The sequence below is a fragment of the Grammomys surdaster genome, unplaced genomic scaffold, assembly GCF_004785775.1.
Source record: "Grammomys surdaster isolate TR1022 unplaced genomic scaffold, NIH_TR_1.0 183, whole genome shotgun sequence".
In the NCBI taxonomy this organism is placed as follows: domain Eukaryota; kingdom Metazoa; phylum Chordata; class Mammalia; order Rodentia; family Muridae; genus Grammomys; species Grammomys surdaster.
In genome coordinates, this window is record NW_021604628.1 from 2,429,999 (window position 1) to 2,447,903 (window position 17,905).

A 17,905-nucleotide genomic window follows, 5' to 3' on the forward strand; every position below is an offset into this window, starting at 1 on the left:
GAGTTCCCGGGCCGCTTCCCATGTGAGACATGGGTGCAGATGGCTCAAACAGGAAGTCAACTTTGCTTCCAGGGTACAGAACACATCTCAAAAGCCTGTAGGTAGAGTATGGCTTGACCTTCCCGGGTTCAGCAAACTGGCGGGCAAGCTTGTGGCGGCGGTGGGAGGTAGGGAGGAGAGTGAAGCTGTGGGCCACCAGTACACCAACCAGTCTGAAGAGGGCGCTAGTTACCCCCCCCAACACTCCCTACCCTCACCCAGGCTCTGTCTTTATGTACTGAACTTATAGAGCGGGGATTCGGGTTGGTTTTGGTTTAGGCAGTTTTACCCAGTGGGGGTTTCTAGGAAGCTAATTTCCTGCCTGGTTTTGCTGTTCTAGGCAGGTGCTGATGTGCGAGCTGGGGGGTTGAGCAGCAGCAGAACTGGCCTTGGATGCCAGGCCAGGGCGACAGGTGGAGGTGTGAGCCAGGTGCCCTTTAGAAAAGTAATCAGGCCCTCCCTGGACTTTCCAGGGTCAATTCTTGGCAGGAGGTGTGGGGTTTTAAAGATAATTATCCGGAACTGACAAGGAAGCTGCGTGCCAGGGAACCTCCCCGTGACCCGGGTGGCTGGCCTTCAAGACCTAACCATGCAAGCCGTTTATCACACTGGCACAGGTGCGGTACCAGGCGTGTGCCCGCTCCATTTGTAGCACACCAGTGCTCTTGACACTTGACGTGGTAGGCCGAGAGAGACGGTTCTCAGTCCAGGACTCCGAGGGAGCAAATCTTTACCCCGGAACTTGACCATTTCGCTGGCATTAGTAAGGTCCGCCTTGGGGACAAAAGCCTGGTTATGCTGAGGTTCCCCTTAGGAGCCGGCGTTTGGCTGCTGGGCACCATGCCAGTAAGAGCCCAGCATCCTGCGGGGCCTAGGAGGGCATGACAGGCAGGTGTGGGGACCCAGAAACAGCTGGAGGATACCCCAGCTGAGCATCCCCGTGCAGTGTGCGATCTGAGCATCCCCTGGGCGCGCGCGGGGCCGGGGTCAGGGGGCGCGCGGGAGAGGGAGGAGCCGCTCTGGGCCGGCGTTCGCAAGGCCGGGAAAGTGAAAGGGCGGCCGCTCCAGGAAGTCGACGGCAGGAAGCGCGCGACGCCGGCTGCGGAGCGCAGGTAGGCGCGGGGACAACGGAGGACCCTCCCCAGCGGCGCGCACCTGCCAGCCGCCACGTACCTGCCGCGGGCCCGCGCCCTGCGCCCCCGCTTCGGCCTCTCCGCCGTTTGTCTCCCTCTACTGTGTGGCTGGAGAGCCGGGGACTAACCAAGCGCTTTTCCTAGAGTGGGACGTCTTTGAAGTAAGGGCTCCTAGAGTGGCCTTGAGCGACAGTGCGGGGGGCGATCCCGTGCTGGTGACGCTGAGTTCCCGGGGAAAGTGGAAGCCCCGAGGCCCGGGGGCTGGGGTCGCCTAGCTGTGATGCCGGGTCCCCTCCCGGCCCCAGGCCTCGAGTGACAGCTGTGGGAAGACGCCTGCCGGAGACCCAGCGCTTTGTCTGCAGCCGCGCGTTGGGGACGTGGGCGTGCCTGTAGTCTTCACCACCCGGCCAAGCGGCTGTACGACCTGGGAGGAGCCGGCTCGCAAAGCCCTTGGGAAAGCTCTCAGCCAGCACCCTGGGCTCTCGGGTTGTTTGTTTGCTAAAGAACTGCTTCCCGGAGCCCGGGCTCTGGGGCCAACACAATGACAGTCATCGTCTGGCCGTAATAAAGGGTTTAAACCATCGGAAAAGTCCCCCAGCTGTGCGCACTACGCTTCCAGCCCTTAGGTTCCACCCAAGGAATACGGTGACCCGAAGGTAAAGATTTGCATTTGAACGGAAGACCCTCCCCTTGCTCTAGGTTTAAATTCCTAAGGTTCCTTTTCCTGGTCTTTAGAGCTCTCTGCACCTGCCTGGTGGCTGCCTGCCACCCTGGCCACCTGCTCCTGGAACTTAAATTGTGTGAAGTTGGACGAGTTGGTAAATATGTTGTTCGGCTTTACACAGAATTCCCTCTTGGGGGTCCCGTTTGCACCCTGTGATCTTGGGAGTATTTTTACAGGTCTGGGTTCCGTGGCGAACACCCGGGATGCGTTGTTTGTTGAGAGTAGGTGGTGGCTGAGAGCGATGGTGGATAAAATTCTGACTCCTTGTTTTTAAGTCCGGGACAAGTGAAAATAACCATTTCTGTTTATCTCCCATGGGACATGGAGCCTTTAAAAGCTTAGAAAGTGCTCGCTTGGAGGAGTTGGAGGTTTAAAACAAAACTCTTGAAGCTTTTGGAGTGAGTTTCCTTCTCAGGTTTGCCCTTTAAAAATGTGCCATAATTTTGACACGTTGCCTTAGGCTGCTGAGATTTTGCCTGTGTTCTAAAGCCTGGAAAACCTCCCTTGGGGCATTAGTCTTGCTTTTGCTAACTTCCACCCACTCCTGTGTCTCCTTTGAAGGGTTGATGGGTTCTGGGTAGCTCAGAGCTTGAGAGCTGAGAGAGGATCGTGGGTGTGTTTGTCCCTCAGCTCCTGGCCAAGCTCTCTGTGTGCTCCTGAGCCGGGTGCTGCCTCACTATGGAAAAGCTCCTAATGGTTCTCCTCTCCCTGTCCAATGATGTAACACTGCCGTCTTATCCTTTTCTCTAATGGACTGAAGTTCACTGGGAGCTTCTAAGAGGTGACATTTTAAAACTACTTTAGCTACTTTTCTGTGCTTGGGCTATATGCCAAAGCCTGTCAGCCAAGCCACGTGCTCCCCTTCTGTGCAAGGATAGGCAGGAGGAAGTGTACTTGTGCCTGAGAAGTTGTTTCCCTCACCCCCCCCCCCAGGAATTGGCCTGGGTGTGAAGCCCACCTAGCTGGGCTAGACTCATCTCTCCTCTTAGAGTGACAGTTTTCAACCTTCCTAATGCTGTGACCCTCATGTTGTGGTGACCCCCAACCATAAGATTATTTAATTGCTACTTCATAATTTTGCTACTGATATGCATGGTAATGTACATATCTGATATGCAGGCTATCTGATATAAACTCCTGTTGAGGCCACGACCCACAGGCTGAGAACCGCTGTCTTAAGAGGGAAAGTTATACCTTGGGCCCCAGGAGGCTGTGGTGTCTGTAGCCTTCATGACCTGGAATTTTGAGGGAACAAGTTTTAGAGATACTGTCCAGGCCAGCAAGAAAAGGACTCTGTTAAGCAGAGTTCTCAACACCCCACATGTAGAGTTGACATCTGTCCATCTTCCGGTATGCTTCCTTCGAGAATGGATACCCAACCCTCATCCGGTTACACCATCATCTCCGTGAAATGGGTAGCATTATTTATAGAAGCCAGGAGTCCCCCCCCCCCATAACTCTTTAGGGCTTTCTGGCACTTTGTTGTTTGGCTGTTTTGCTTGGCAGTATGACAGATTGATTTCCCTGGTCACAGGGGTGAATTTTCAGTGTTTTAGTGGAGGGGAAAAAAAATGGACCCTGACTTTTTATTTTTAAGCTTTGTACAATTGAAAACAAATCCTTTGGTCAAAGCCATCAAACCACAACATTTATTTCACAGGGACACTCCGAAGCACACGTAGGGACCAAGCCCAACAAACTCATTTCGAGCACACCCTCTTTGAAAGATATATCATTGAAACATGGAGGTCTGAGCCAAAGTCCCACAACTTCTGGTTTAGTCTGGAGGCAGGATCTTACGCCATAGCTCTGGCTAGCCTGGTGCTCACTAGGTAACCCTGGCTGGCCTCCAACTCAAAATGGACCTTCTGTCTCAGCCTCCTGAGTGCTGAGATCGCAGGCATAAGCCACTAGGCTGACTCTGACTGAGTTCTTTGCTTTTGTTCTGAGCTGGGATATGGGACAGGGAGACCCTGCCCTCACCAAAGCTCACCTACAGAACCATCCTCACTGGCACTGATGGACTGTCTACTGTGCCATGGCCTTTCTGAGATCATGTCTGGGTGTAACATTATTGGTGCCATTAAACCATCATCTTTTAGCTGGAGAAGTTAAAGGAGCCAATGGGCTAGTGGTCCATCACTGCTTGTCTGGTTAGGGTCAGGAATGAGAGACCCCATGGAACCCTGGGAAAGGTGGAGCTCTCCTGGCTGGGGTGGAAGAGGCCTCTGCACCTCTATGATGGTCCTGGGGCTGGTCTCTTGGAGGTTAATGGTTGTGTATATGTGGCCTGCTGGGCTTGGGACCCAGAGTCTCCGCCCTGCTGGTCCACTACCAAGCTACACCCCCAGCCCATGATACGTGTCTGTCAAAAGCTCAGAGGAAGGTAGGAGATAGGTGAGGAAGTAGATTCCACTTTGGAAAGAAAACTAGAGTGCTTTAGGATATATGTCCTGAGGCTAGCTCTGGGGATCAGGATAGGAGATGTGCCTTCCAGAGAGCTGGACCCCTTATTAGTGCACAGGCTTTGTCCCTCCCCTTCCAGAATTGCCCCTCTTCAGCCCAGCTCTCAGAACAGGCTCATGTTTCCGGGCTAATAACATACTCCCAGGAAAGAGAACCACAGCGGCGGATGGGAAATTCATCCCCTCCCAACGCCCCCCCTCCCCCATGTTAGATGTGTCTGACTCAACTGCAAACCCACAACCTAAGCAACTGATGGTTGATCCCTTCCGCCATCTTGCCAAGGGCCACAGTCCTCAACTGCTGAGGGTCACAGAAAGCCTGCTGGGTAGTAATGAAGTGAATAAGCCCAGTGCTCCATCCTGTGCTCCCAGTGCTCCATCCCGTGCTCCCAGTGCTCCATCCCGTGCTCCTAGTGCTCCATCCCATTCTCCCAGTGTTCTATCCCGTACTCCTAGTGCTCCATCCTGTGCTCCCAGTGCTCCATCCTGTGCTAGTGCTCCATCCCGTGCTCCTAGTGCTCCATCCTGTGCTCCCAGTACTCCATCCCATTCTCCCAGTGTTCTATCCCGTACTCCCAGTGCTCCATCCTGTGCTCCCAGTGCTCCATCCCGTGCTCCCAGTACTCCATCCCGTGCTCCCAGTGCTCCATCCCATTCTCCCAGTGTTCTATTCCGTACTCCCAGTGCTCCATCCTGTGCTCCCAGTGCTCTATCCCGTGCTCCTAGTGCTCCATCCCGTGCTCCTAGTGCTCCATCCCATGCTCTGATGGATGTCCACATGACTAAACATAGACATATGTTTTAGGGCCAGACTCATCTTTGGAAGCCCTAAAGGCAGAGAGATGAATACCCGCTTCCCTGCAGGAATCATCAGAGCACCATGTGACCTCCAGTATGCGCAAACCTTCCCAAGGCATTCTCTGGGAGCTTCCTCTGGTATCAGCAGCGTGGCTTTGGTCAGGCATGGGTAGCACCTCCCCATCTGCAAAATGACTGGTGCCTGCTAGTATCTCCAAGGTAGTATTCTTGTCAGGACCTCAGATTCTTAATGCCTCTCTCTCTCCCGTAGAGCTCAGCCCCGTGATGGAAGGAAGAGGGGACAGGACCCAGTAGGACCCATTTGAGGTTGCTTCCCGGGCTGTGTGAACTGCAGGACTGTCAGAACCACCTTAACCCGCTTCTGAAGTGTCTGATTTTGGGACTAGAGCACCGAGGTCAGGGGACGACATAGATGGCTCCACTCCCCGCGGGCATCCGCTTCATCGTCTCCTTCTCCAGGGATCAGTGGTAAGCTCTGATGACGGTCCGTCCTCTGGAATGCTGACGCGTGTGCTGGGGACAGAGCCACCATAGGCATCGGGTGGCCTCTTCACCCATGTTTCACTATGGACCATGGGTGTCCATCTTTCCCATAGCTAGTGAGTGGTGACTGCTGTGACCTGCAGCCCTCAGGAGTCCTGTGTTTTGGTGGTGACATCACAGACAGCGCTTGGACTTCTGGGTGGTTTGGGTGCCTTTTTGAATAACCACCATTCTTGGAGGGAGAGTAACAGGCACTAGGACACAATGGCCCAGGCTACTTAGAGAAGGTAGGGTTTGTTTTGGCTTACGGTTCCAGAGAGTTAGAAACCATCACGGCCGGGAGTGGGGGGGGCTGTGTTGGGGGGACAGGAGCAAGTGACAGTTTTGGCAGCTGGAGCAGGAAGCTGAGAGCTCCTGTCCACAAGAGCAGACTTGTAATGGGGGTGGGGGCAGGCATAGGGGTGGAGGGGTGTCTAAACCCAGAGCCCACCCCCAGTGGCATACTTCCTCCAGCAAGCCTGCATCCCCCCATGCCTCCCCAAATACCACCACCAACAGGGGACCAGGTGTTCAGATGCCAGAGCCTTGTAAGGGATGTTTCTCATTTAAACCACCACCACGGGCTATGAGCAGGATTTTGAAATGGTGTTCATGAAGTAAGTTCAGTACCTCGGGTTCCAGTTGAGTGGCCTGGCTGGCTGGGACAAGCAGAGATGAAATTGACAGAGCAGAACACACACGAGAGGGTGTCTCTCCTGGCTGCTCTGTGACTCCGCCTCCTCACAGGTGGACTCCGCCTCCTCACAGGTGGACTCCGCCTCCTCACAGGTGGACTCCGTCTTGCCATCCTCCTCACCGGAGCAGGTGGTGATGCTGAGTGGTGCTCCCCAGCCTCCGGTCCACCCTCCGCCTAGTCTGCAGGAAGGAAAAAAACATACCCTTTCTCCTCACGCTTTATTTCTGTGGTGTTGAGTTCGAACCCAGAGCCTCGTGCATGCTAGACAAGCACTCTGGTGCTGAGCTGAGGCCTCGGCCCTTCTCCCCCCCTCTCCCCCACTGTATGTTGAGTGCTTTGGGCACCAGAAAGTTAAACTGATGAGACAGGTGAATGAGAAAAAAAAGATTTTTATCACACGTTCATGGAGGGTCGCAGAGAAATGTATGTCCAGGGGGGCCATTTAGAACGGGAGGGCTTATTATCATCTTTAATAGGAGATGTGGCAAAGGCCACTTAGCAGGAAAACAAATGGATTTTGGGGAAGAAAGTCCTTAAGGTAACGGGAACTGGTCAGGCCTGGTGGATACATCTCCTAGCCTTTCGGTTGCTTCTGGGAGACTGAAGGTTTTGTTTGTGTTTGTTTGTTTGTTTGTTGCTTGTTTGTTTGGTTTTTGAAATCTTTGGAAGCTTTGCTTTGTGGCTTCTAAGAGACTTCAGGAGCTCAGCAGCCCTCGGCCCAGCATGCTAGTCTACTGCCCACTCAACACTTCACACACACACACACACACACACACACACACAAACACAAAAGAGACCACAGGGCTCCAAAAGGTCACAAGGTAGCTTTGAAACTGTCTCTCAATGGCTTTCCTTTGATGCCTGCTGAGACTCTGGCCACACCCCTTTCAACACTTCTATTGGGAGACTTTTAGCTTGTTTTGTTAATCGATGGTTGTTGCTGTTTACTGTTTACCGAATCTCTGTCTTCTGCTTCCCGTAGATGTGTATGGCAGGCGTTGTGAGGTTTTAATTTTAAAATATTTCTATGTAGATTTGCCTTTGGCTGGGCACGCAGCTCAGTGGTAGAGTGCTTGCAAGCATGAATCCCTGGGTCCGAGCCTCTAAGCAGTGGTCATGTTAAATGCCACATCTAGCGTCCAACAAGATCTCCGACAGTTCTTCTTCCAGGATCAGACATGGGGCCAGGCCACAACACCGCATCTTGTCATCTTGTGGCTTTGCCTCCTTTAGCCTAGAAATGTCCCTTGGCCCTGTCTTGTGACCCTGAGTCATTGAAAAGTTCAAACACGTATTTTGTTGAGCTGGAAAGTCAGTGCCTTTTTGGTAGGTAGGACTGGGTGGGGCGGAGCTAAAGATACTGTGGGGGAGGGTAGGGGCTAGGCATGTGGGGGTGGAATGAGAGGGGACCACGGAGGTCCAGAACAGGTTTGCACACCTGGCTCCTGTTCTCCTTTGTGTGACTCCTCTCACTGACAGGAGCCAGAATCTTAGAGACACACTCAGGCCTCAGCTGGTGGGAACCGAACAAGTTGGGCGGAGACTGCAGCAGATGGGCAGAGACCACAGAAAATGGGCGGGTCTGTAGAAGATGGGCGGAGACTACAGAAGATGCGCAGGAGTGCTTTGTGGTACCAGGAGTCAAAGTGAAACCCAGAGGAACTATTGCTTGCTGACCAGGTCTAGAACAACTTGAGACTTCAAATAATTGATCCTAGAAGTAGATGGTGGTCTATCGACTGAGAATAACACCCGATGTATCCTCACAAATGACACAATCCGTGAGCCACTGGAGCAGAACCATGCTTCCTCCCCTAGAGGTCAGCCTCCGGGATCTGGGGCTGGAAGCTGGGACCTAGGATCAGCCCCATTCTCTCATAGTATGGTCCTACAAGATTCGTATTCTCTTCTTAGTGTGGAAAACGGTCCTGTTGCCAAGGTAGATGGAATCTTAAATAAGCAATGTTCATCTCAATGTCATTGGGCTCTCCTGATTAAGACTCTGACAAAGATACGACCTCTCTTCTGTATCTGGTTGCATGGCTTCTGAGTTCAGAAACAGTTTGGATTCATTTCTAAACCAGCCATATTGACAAGTTATTCCTCTAAAAAGCATGTGTTGAATCCCTACATGACTGGCCAAGTGATGCTGAGCCTAGACCAAATGATACCACAGTACCTCTGTAACCTGCCTTTCACTGACCTTTGACTCCACTGGAGGAGGCTTGTGAGCCCTGTCCCCCTGCTGCTGCTTCTCTGAGGATCCTGACACCCAAGGGATACTATTAGCTACTTGTTTCCGTCTTTGTAACCAAATCCCCGGAGATGGAGGTGGGGGAACCCACTTAAATAGGAAGGCTTACTCTGCATGCTTGAGTTCCATCATGGTAGGGAAATAGCTAGGGAAGTTACTGTCAGATGCCATGACAGGGCATGAAGCTGCTTACTCTGATCTCAGTAGTGCAGGAAGTAGGGCCAGTCTGTAAGCCTCATGGCCCATGCCCCATGCCCCAGAGATCTCCTTTTCAGTAGACAGATGACAATTGGGACAGCCTGACAAAAATCATGTCTTAAAATATTTTGACTGGGCAGTGGTGGCGCATGCCTTTAATCCCAGCACTTGGGAAGCAGAGGCAGGCAGATTTCTGAGTTCAAGGTCAGCCTGGTCTACAGAATGAGTTCCAGGACAGCCAGGGGCCTACACAGAGAAACCTTGTCTCGAATTCAAATATAAGAGATACTCCTGAGGAGAGTTTGGAATGCTTCCAGGTCCTTAGCTGGCATTCATGGGATGTGAGTTTTATGCTAGAAACTCGAGGTTAACCCAAGCTCGACTCTTGTACTGGCGTGTACCACTTGTCGTATCTGCATAAGGAGGGCACTGGAGAGAAAACACGGAGCCCCATTGGCTTCTCTTCATTTACTTCATCTTCTAAGCCCACCGGTAGCATCACATAAAACCAAAGACCTGGTCCTCTCCTGGAACAAAACACCACAAAACGGGTCCATCACAGTTTGGAAGGCTGAGGGGCCAAGTTCAAAGTGCAGCGGTTGCAGCCATGTGGTAATTTCGGATAACGTCCTTCTTCCTCCTCAGGTCTTTGAGCTACAGCATCTCTGGCAACCAGCTGCATCACGCTGGCCCCTATCTCTGTGGCCACACACTCTTGTTGGTGTCTCTGCATGGATTTTTGCTTTTTTTTTTTTTTTTTTTTTTTTTTTTGAGCCAAGGTCTCTCTATTCCTGGCTATCCTGGAACTCAAGATTTAGTCCAGGCTAGCCTCAAACTCATAGAGATCCATCTGCCTCTTCCCCTTGATTTCTGGAATTAAAGGCATGTGCCACCGTGCCTAGCTAGCATCTTTTCAGAGGAGGACACTAGCCCTTGGGTTTACAGCCATCCTAACCTGACAAGACCTCAGGCTAACTCATTACAACTTCAGGACCATATTTCCGAATAAAGTGATGTTTGTTTGGAAACCCTGTTGCTTGTTGTCTATGGTGGAATGGCCCAGCAGAAGGAACGATGTCCAACTCTTGCTTTATGAATGGTGACAAGGACAGCGATAAAGCTACTAAGTGGAACAAGAGAATTCCAGAAGAATCCTGAGGGATCTCACCAGGATCATGACTCCATGAAGTCACAGGAGCTGCTTCTTCCAGAGGCCAGGCTGGACAAGATGGCCACTAGCTGAGTGCAGCTATTACCTGCAGACCCTCCTGGAAGGTGAAGGACAATTGGCAGCTATTGCCTCTCCCACACACCAGATCCTCAAAGAAGCTGAGGAAAAAGGAAGACATTCGATTTTGGAAATGGAGGAAGTAGGCTGAGCCCAGGCCCCAGCTCCTTGAAGATAAGGCTTCCTTTTCTGCCTCAGGGAAATCCTGCCTGCTCTTCATTGACCTTTGACTCCAACCCACAGGAGGAGCCCTGACTCAATAAGGCTCTCTCTTCCTGAAGGGTTCATTCATGGCTTCACCAGCATGAATCCTGAGGAACTCCTTTGCCTGCGTGATCCACACAACCTTCCCAGAGCCACCTCCTGAAGGGTCTGGTAGAAATTAGGGCTCAAATCACCTCATCCTCAAGTCTCCTTGACTGAAACTGAGGAGACTGAGGAATGTTGTTTGTCTGGGCTGGGCTCTCCTCAGCCCTTATCACTCACTGTAGAGGAGTTTCAATTCCATCAGTGGAGTAGACGGACTGACAGAGCCTAAAGGCGTGAGTCATTTCCCTGCTAGGTAAAACCTTAGCCATACAGCCCTGGGCAGAGGCCACTGGAAGATATCCCAGGCTCCTGAGTCAAACTGAGAGGCTCTGGAGGGATATCCATGCCCAGGCTGAGTATCTGGAGAGCAGCTAAGCTAGAGTCCCTGTTGTGAGCAGGACAGGGAGTTGCTGGAAATCAGTGGGTGGCATCTCCCAGCTAGCCTCCGGCTCAGGGGATGGGCCACAGAGCGGCTTTAGCCAAAGAATGGAAAGTCCCTTCTGTTCTGCTCTAGGAAGGCATTCAGAGACTTAGGACATATGTAAGGGTGGGGGGAGACAAGCAGAGACAGAGAGACAGCATGTCCCTGGTGGGGCAGGCCCAGCTCTGTCTCCTAAGTGCTGAGACTAAGTGCTTGCTTTTTTTCTGGTTACCTTGTGGGCTTGGACAGAGTGTCCTGGAGGAACGTTCTACTCAGGTTTCCCCAGAGAGAAGAGAGCTCAGACCGTTCCTTATTCAGAAGCAAGTTTATTATGTGAGTGTGGCTCTTTCCCCTCCAAGGGACCACCACCCTGCCTTCTCACTTCAAACGGGATCTTTAGTTAAGTCCTAAAATGTGGGCTGTTTTGTTTTTTGGCCTCTAGTTTTTGTCTTTATGTTTTTAAACATCCACTTATTCCTTTTGTTTATGTGTGTATGAGTGTGAATGCGCACCTGCGTTGGTGAGTTGTGTCAGAGTGTGACTCACAGGGATGGAGTCTCCCCTTTGACTCTGGGTTCTGGGGCCCAGGCTGAGGATGTCAGGCTCTTTTAACTCACTGAGCTATCTCTCCCTCTCAGATTTCCCTGTCCCCCTACCTCTGGCTGGCCTAGGCTCTGTCTCTTCTCCAGTCCTGAGCATCCTGCAGAGATGGTTGCTTCTTGAAGTTCATGGTTTCAAAAGTCTCGTAGTTAGGGGGGGACAAGTGTCTCTTCAGCATGTCTTTTTTTCCCGTTCTTGCCAAACTGGCAGGGCTTTATAGCAAATGCAAAAAAAAAAAAAAAAAAAGGTTTTTCTGGGTGTGGAGAGTCACTCATGCAAATGAACCGAACTATCAACCAAGTTTATCAGTGGGGGCTGTGTGGGGAATGGGATCCTCAACCCTGCAGTCTAACAATATCGCCATGTAGATTGGTGTCAAACACGGCTTGAATTGTAGAATCCCCCCAGGCGGAATCCGCTAGAGAGCGGTTGTGGGGACAGGAGCGTTGTGTGTTGTGGGGGGTTGGGGAGCAGGCGATGTTGGCTTTTCCTAGCTGCCGCAGGGCTTCTGAGAGAAAAACAAAACAAAACAACATAACCATGAATGTCTGATTAGAGCAAGCTGTATTTAGAAGTACGCAAGGGACCGCCCAAACGCCTTCTCCTAAGTCCGGAGTTTCAGAGAACAGCCCCTCACTGGCTTTCGAGGACCTTTCTATGGGGAAGGGTTAGAGTTGAGAGAAAATAGCTGACGAGATAATTGGCTGTTAGCACCTGGGCTGGAGTGGGGGGCTCGGGGCTCAAGGCTTCCTGTCCTTGTGAGATTGTAAATGGGCCCAGTGTGTGACTAACTCAAAGACTGACACAGTAGGAGATCTCTCATGCTGGTACTCCATGTGTTCCAGGTATCGGGCTTTCATTTTTATGCTGACGTTCCTGCTCTATGCAAGCTTCCACTTATCCCGAAAGCCTATCAGCATAGTGAAGGTAAGAGTTCTTTGCACACGGGGCTGTGCGGGCATCTTCTGCGGGAGGTGGGGAGGAGCAGAAGGAAGTGGGCGGGGATTACTAGAGACAAGTTACTCCAGCATCTGCATCTTCGTTGTGGGGCCTTTTTGTTACATTTTGTTCTTTCTTTCCTTCTTAAGGAACTCAGATCTTTACAATGTTTCACGCTTTATCCCCTCAGAGGCTCGACTTTATCAGACTACAATTCTAGAATTCCCAAACTTAAATCTTAAATGCTCCCCCCCCCAAGTGGCTCCCATTCTTGGTGTGGTTTGACCCCTCTCCCAGCTCTGGAGCAGTCTCTGTAGTGTAGACAGTGGATGTAGCCATGAGAGCAGGTGACGGTTAGGGAACAGATGTCCCGCTAGCCATCAAGTCCCTCTGTATTTAAGTCAGAACAGGGAAGGAATCGGGTATGTTTTCTCACCCCACCTTATTTGTGGGCTGACTGCAGGAGTGAATGGCTTTTTGACTACTGTAGAAGAACCAAAAGCTGCTGTCCAGTGCCAAGATCAGCCTATTTACGGCTCTGTTCCCTGTTTGCCTTCCAACAGTCGGCAGGGACCTGGTCCAGGACTCTGGAGTTATGACCTTTCCAGTTGAGCTGGGCTAGCTGCCCCGGAAAGACTTTCTGACACTGGAGACAATAGTAAGGATTGCTGCCTCTGGGGTCCTGTGTGCTTTCTCCAGTATATTCACTTACTAAGATGCTAGTAAGTGGTAGCCAGGAGTCTCTGTGAAAGCACTTGGAGACCTTCAAGAAGGAAGACCTTTCAAAGAGGCCTGGGGTGTAGGAAAGTAGTGGGTGGCATTAAAAGCTCCGACAAGGGCTCTGACGTCAGCACCAGTGCAGTGACCAGCCCTGGAGATTGGAATGTTATCCCTGTGACTCTTCCTGCTTAGAGAATTCACCCTTAGCTCCTGACAGAGGCGTATCATAGAAAGCAAACATCAGGCCACCCCTACAGGAATCAAGCCTGGTCAGGGAGCCTTGCTAGGGGCTTCCAGGATTGATGCTAGGTCTACATGGCTGGGAGAGGGACCACGTCCAGTACCAGGTAGAGTGTCACCAGAGTCACTACCTGTGGGACAGGTATGGTGAGTGAGGTAGGTGTGGCCAGTGGAAGGTCTCTGGGGCGAGACCTTGCCCTTGGACTCTGCTGAACACGGGTCAAGGTCAAACTCTCCTTAGGTATGCAGAAGTGATCATTGGGACCTCTAGGTTTCTTGAAGTGGCGCCTTAGTTTGAATCAGACTCCTGTATGATGGTCATGGTCGCAAGGGCTTGTGTTTGCTCTCTAGTACGGTCCTCCCTCACAGCCGCCCAGAGGGTGTCATCAGGAGTAAGGGAGCTTATCTTAGTGTCTTCTACATTGGTCCTCTGTCTCTAGGATCACGTTTCTACTTTTCTTTGTTTTTCAAGACAGGGTTTCTCTGTGTAGTCCTGGCTGTCCTGGAACTCGCTCTGTAGAGCAGGCTGGCCTCGAACTCAGAAATCTACCTGCCTCTGCCTCCCAAGTGCTGGGATTAAAGGCGTGCGCCACCACCGCCCGGCTACTTTTTTTAAAGAATTATGTATGTGAGTATGTATATGTATGTAGCTGTCTTCAGACATACAAGAAGAGGGCATCAGATCCCATTACAGATGGTTGTGAGCCACCGTGTGGTTGCCAGGAATTGAACTCAGGACCTCTGGAAGAGCAGCCAGTGCTCTTAACCACTCAGCCATCTCTCCAGCCCTCTATTATTTTTTTTAAAAGATTTATTTAGTGTTTTGCCTATGTGTATGTATGCGCATCGTATGCATGCCTGGCTTCAGAGATCAGAAGAGAGTGCCAGAGAGCCTGAACCTAGAATTATAAACAGTTGTGAGCCGCCCAAAAGGATGCTGGGAACTGAGCCAGGATCCTATGAAGAGCAGCCAGTTATCAGATCTGCTGAACCAAAACAAAACAAAAACAAAACAAAACAAAACAAAAAAAATCCTCTACTCTTTTTTTTTTTTTGGAATTTTTAAAATTTACATTTCAATGTTATCCCCTTTCCCGGTCCCTCCCCCTCCCCCTTCTATGAGGGCGTTCCACTGGGACATCCAGCCTTCACTGGGCTCGACTCTTAACAGGGCTGCCCTGGAGTCTCCAGGGCAGCTAATTGCTTGCATATGGTCAGCATCTAACGCCCAGGCTCTCCAGGGCACCTGTGTATTCAGTAGCCTTACGCTGAGTCCCGCAGGCTGCCTCCTGATACAGATAAGGCTGTCTCCACCTATGATTTAGACTTCACAGAGCCTCAGGAAGTATGCAGTTGCTGCTGCAACTCCCGCTATAAATGACACAAATGGGTCCAGGAACGGAGATGATTCTATCAGGGACCCCATGAGTCACCATCTGCAGTCTGTATTTCCCAGAAGGTTGTAAACAACACTGGAATACATTTGCTTACTGGACCCTGACTGAGAATGGGCAGTGATTTGCCCAGTGGCCATGACTCATTTTTGAAGTGATGCCGGGTCAATCAGGGTGACACTCCATCTCAACCGTCACTGATTGCTTTTATTTTTCTCTGATTGAAAGAAAAAAAAAAACCCACTACCTTTAAAAAACACTCTGATAAACCCAGGGCTGGGAGGACAGTGTTGTCCCCTCTCATGATCCTCCGCCTGCAGCCAGATATCTTTATTTAACGCAGATGTCTTCCCTGGCTCGTAGACAGATGGGGTCTATCTATGTCCCAATGGAGGGGAACTTTGGGGGATTCTCCTCCAAGCTGGGCCAGAGCAGAATCTGTAAATAGTTTCTCAGAAATGATATTGCATTGTCCCTGGAGAGAAAGAGAGGGAGGGAGGGACAGAGAGAAAGAGAGGGTGGGGGAGGAGAGGAGGCTAGCTTGAGGATAATCGTTGACAGCTTTCTTTGCACACAGAATTAAAAACAGTAAAACAAAAAAACAAAAAAACAAAAAAAACCCACCAGGGCAAACAGAAAACAAAAGTTACAAAGGCCAGAACTGTCAAGAAAAGCTATTTTCTGAAAAGTTCCAGTGCTTCCTGAGGTCATAGGAAAACCTCAGCAGAGATTTCCACTTTAGACAAGGACTTACTGTGTGCCCCTAGAGCACGCTGATTTCACATTCACAGAGATCCGCCTGCCTCTGCCTCTTGAGTGCTGGGATCAAAGGCATGTCTATGTCGTCACACCCAGCCAGTTTTTTTTTTTAATCAAATGAAAGAATCCTAAAGTTTATATGAAAAGATGCCCCTTAGGAATTAATTGCCAAAAGACCGGTGTGGTAGAGCACTCCTGTAATCCCAGCACCCTGGAGGCAGAGGCAGAAAAATCTCTGAGAGTTCAAGGCCAGCCTGGTCTACCTACATAGGGAGTTCCAGGACAACCAGGGCTACATAGAGAGAGTCTATTTCAACAACCAAAACCAAAAAGGAAAAAAAAAAAAGAAAAAAAGAAAAGAACGAGTTTAGAAAGAAAGAAAAAGAACCGCCAGGTAAAGTGTTTGTTTTTTTTTTTTTTTTTGAGACAGGGTTTCTCTGTGTAGCCTGGGCTGTCCTGGAACTCACTCTGTAGACCAGGCTGGCCTCGAACTCAGAAATCTGCCTGCCTCTGCCTCCCAAGTGCTGGGATTAAAGGCGTGCGCCACCGCTGCCTGGCTTAAAGTGTTCTTTTTAATAAACAAAATAAATTATAAAAATATTAATGCATATTTAAGTACCATAATCAAAGTGTTAGACTGTTGCGCACAGGAACAGGCAAAATGCTTAGAACAGAGGAGAGAACAGCTCGGTTTTTAACTCCGCTACTGCTGTCTGGGATGGGCAATCTTATCAATGCCCATCCCACATTGATGGCTGAGCGATGCACAGGAAGTAAGAGGATCTCAGCAGATCACACAGGCTCTGACTTGTCAGTAGATTAAACACTACTGGATTCAGGTTTGAATAGACAGTAGGGACTCGGCAGAAGGTCCCTCTAGGCAGAGGAAATGGATCACTTGGAGGTGGGTCTTAGAAGGGCATATCCTGCCTAGGCGCCTCCCACCACGTTGCCCCGCCTTACCTCAGCTCAGAATTGTGAGACCGAGGACAGCCCACTGTCCTAGGAAACCAAGAGCCAAAAGTTCACCCCTTTATAAGTTATTTTTCTCAGGCATTTGGTCACAGCTATCAAAACAAGCATCCATAATTAACACAGAAACATCTTCTGTTGTTGTTTTGATAGGGTTTTACTGTAAAAACCCAGGCTGGCCTTGAGAACTTGCAGCGATCCTGCCTCAGACTTCTGAGTACAGCATGTCCCACCACACCCAGCTAGTATAAATGTCTTTATTGCAGCATCGTTTATACTGACCCAGAGGGAAAACAAAGTGTGTGAGCGTATTCAATTGGTGAAAGTTTGAGAAAATTATGGCATTTTTGAATAATAATGTAGGTCGCCAAAGATAGGATCCACTATTTTTTTTAAACTTTTAAACATACATTTATGTATGTATGTGTGTGTATGTGTGTGTATGTGTATGTATGTATGTACGTATGTATGTATATGAGGGGAGGGTGGATTAGGAAGTCAAATGATGTCCTGTGGGAGTTAGGTCTTTCCTTGTACCTGTCCAGGGGATTGAACTCAGGTCCTCAGGCTTGGCAGCAAGCTCCCATACTTGCTGAGCCATTTCACTAGCCCTGACACTCTTTAGACTGATCAGGTCTTTTGTGTCTGTGAGAAAGAGTATGTGTGTGCACACACGTGTGTGCACACATGCTTATGTGTATGCAGGTGTGCATGTATGTACATGCATGTAGAAGCCAGACATCAACTTTAGGAATCATTCTTCGGTTGGATTCCACCTTGTTTTGTTTTGTTTTGTTTTGTTTTGGAGTCTCTGGCCTAGAGCCTGCCAAGTAAGCTAACCTGGCTAGCCAGCTATGCTTAGAGATCTGCCTGTCTCCACCTTCCCATTGATAGGATTAAAAGCATCCACTGCCACACCCAGTTATCCCCCACCCCCACCCCAGGATGGGTACCAGAGATCTAACTGCAGTCTTCCGGGCTCACAAAGCAAACACCTTTTAACTCACAAGGCCAATCTCCCTGATCAGTTTTCATTAACCAACTGCTGTAGCAGGCTGATCGATTTTCGGTGTAGCTCCTTGAAAGATAATCCTGTAAATTTTTCCGCAAAGGATGCTGCCTGGATGTAAGCTATGTTTCTCATTGGGCCACGCCCCCTCCCCCAAATGTTTCCTTGGCAATCAGTCTGTGGGAGCCTAGAGTGTCTCCCTGCAGTCCAGTGTGAGAGTTTGTTCTCCTACCAACGCCAGGTTTTCAGAACAAACATCATTGAAATATTAAAACAGAGCGATGTTGTTGAGAACTAATGTGTTTACTTTAATATCCTCAGAGTTCTTTATCTTTGGGAGGCAGCCTCCCGGCAGGGCTAGAAAAAAGGCAAAGATGATATTTCCGACATGAAAGGCTGGGGAGGGGAGTGGAAACATGATGTCCATCAAGACCAGAGTTAATTGTAGGCGCTTTGCCCAAGC

At 50.2% G+C, this 17,905-nt stretch overlaps 1 protein-coding gene across 3 annotated transcripts in view; it reads left to right on the forward strand.

Moving 5' to 3' along the window:
• Nucleotides 1–378: 378 nt before the first annotated feature.
• Nucleotides 379–17,905, forward strand: part of Slc37a1 (solute carrier family 37 member 1) — a 56,061-nt gene continuing 38,534 nt past the window's right edge. Inside the window, exons 1-4 of one of the 3 annotated variants that reach the window (XM_028767923.1) lie at nucleotides 1,091–1,151; nucleotides 1,317–1,828; nucleotides 5,431–5,648; nucleotides 12,255–12,336. In XM_028767923.1, the coding sequence (XP_028623756.1) occupies nucleotides 5,593–5,648; nucleotides 12,255–12,336 (138 nt within the window). In that variant the 5' untranslated portion in view covers nucleotides 1,091–1,151; nucleotides 1,317–1,828; nucleotides 5,431–5,592. Of the gene's footprint in view, nucleotides 657–1,090; nucleotides 1,152–1,316; nucleotides 1,829–1,971; nucleotides 1,991–5,430; nucleotides 5,649–12,254; nucleotides 12,337–17,905 lie in introns of those variants that run through there. The other 2 variants (XM_028767924.1, XM_028767925.1) reach the window with 2 other exon arrangements.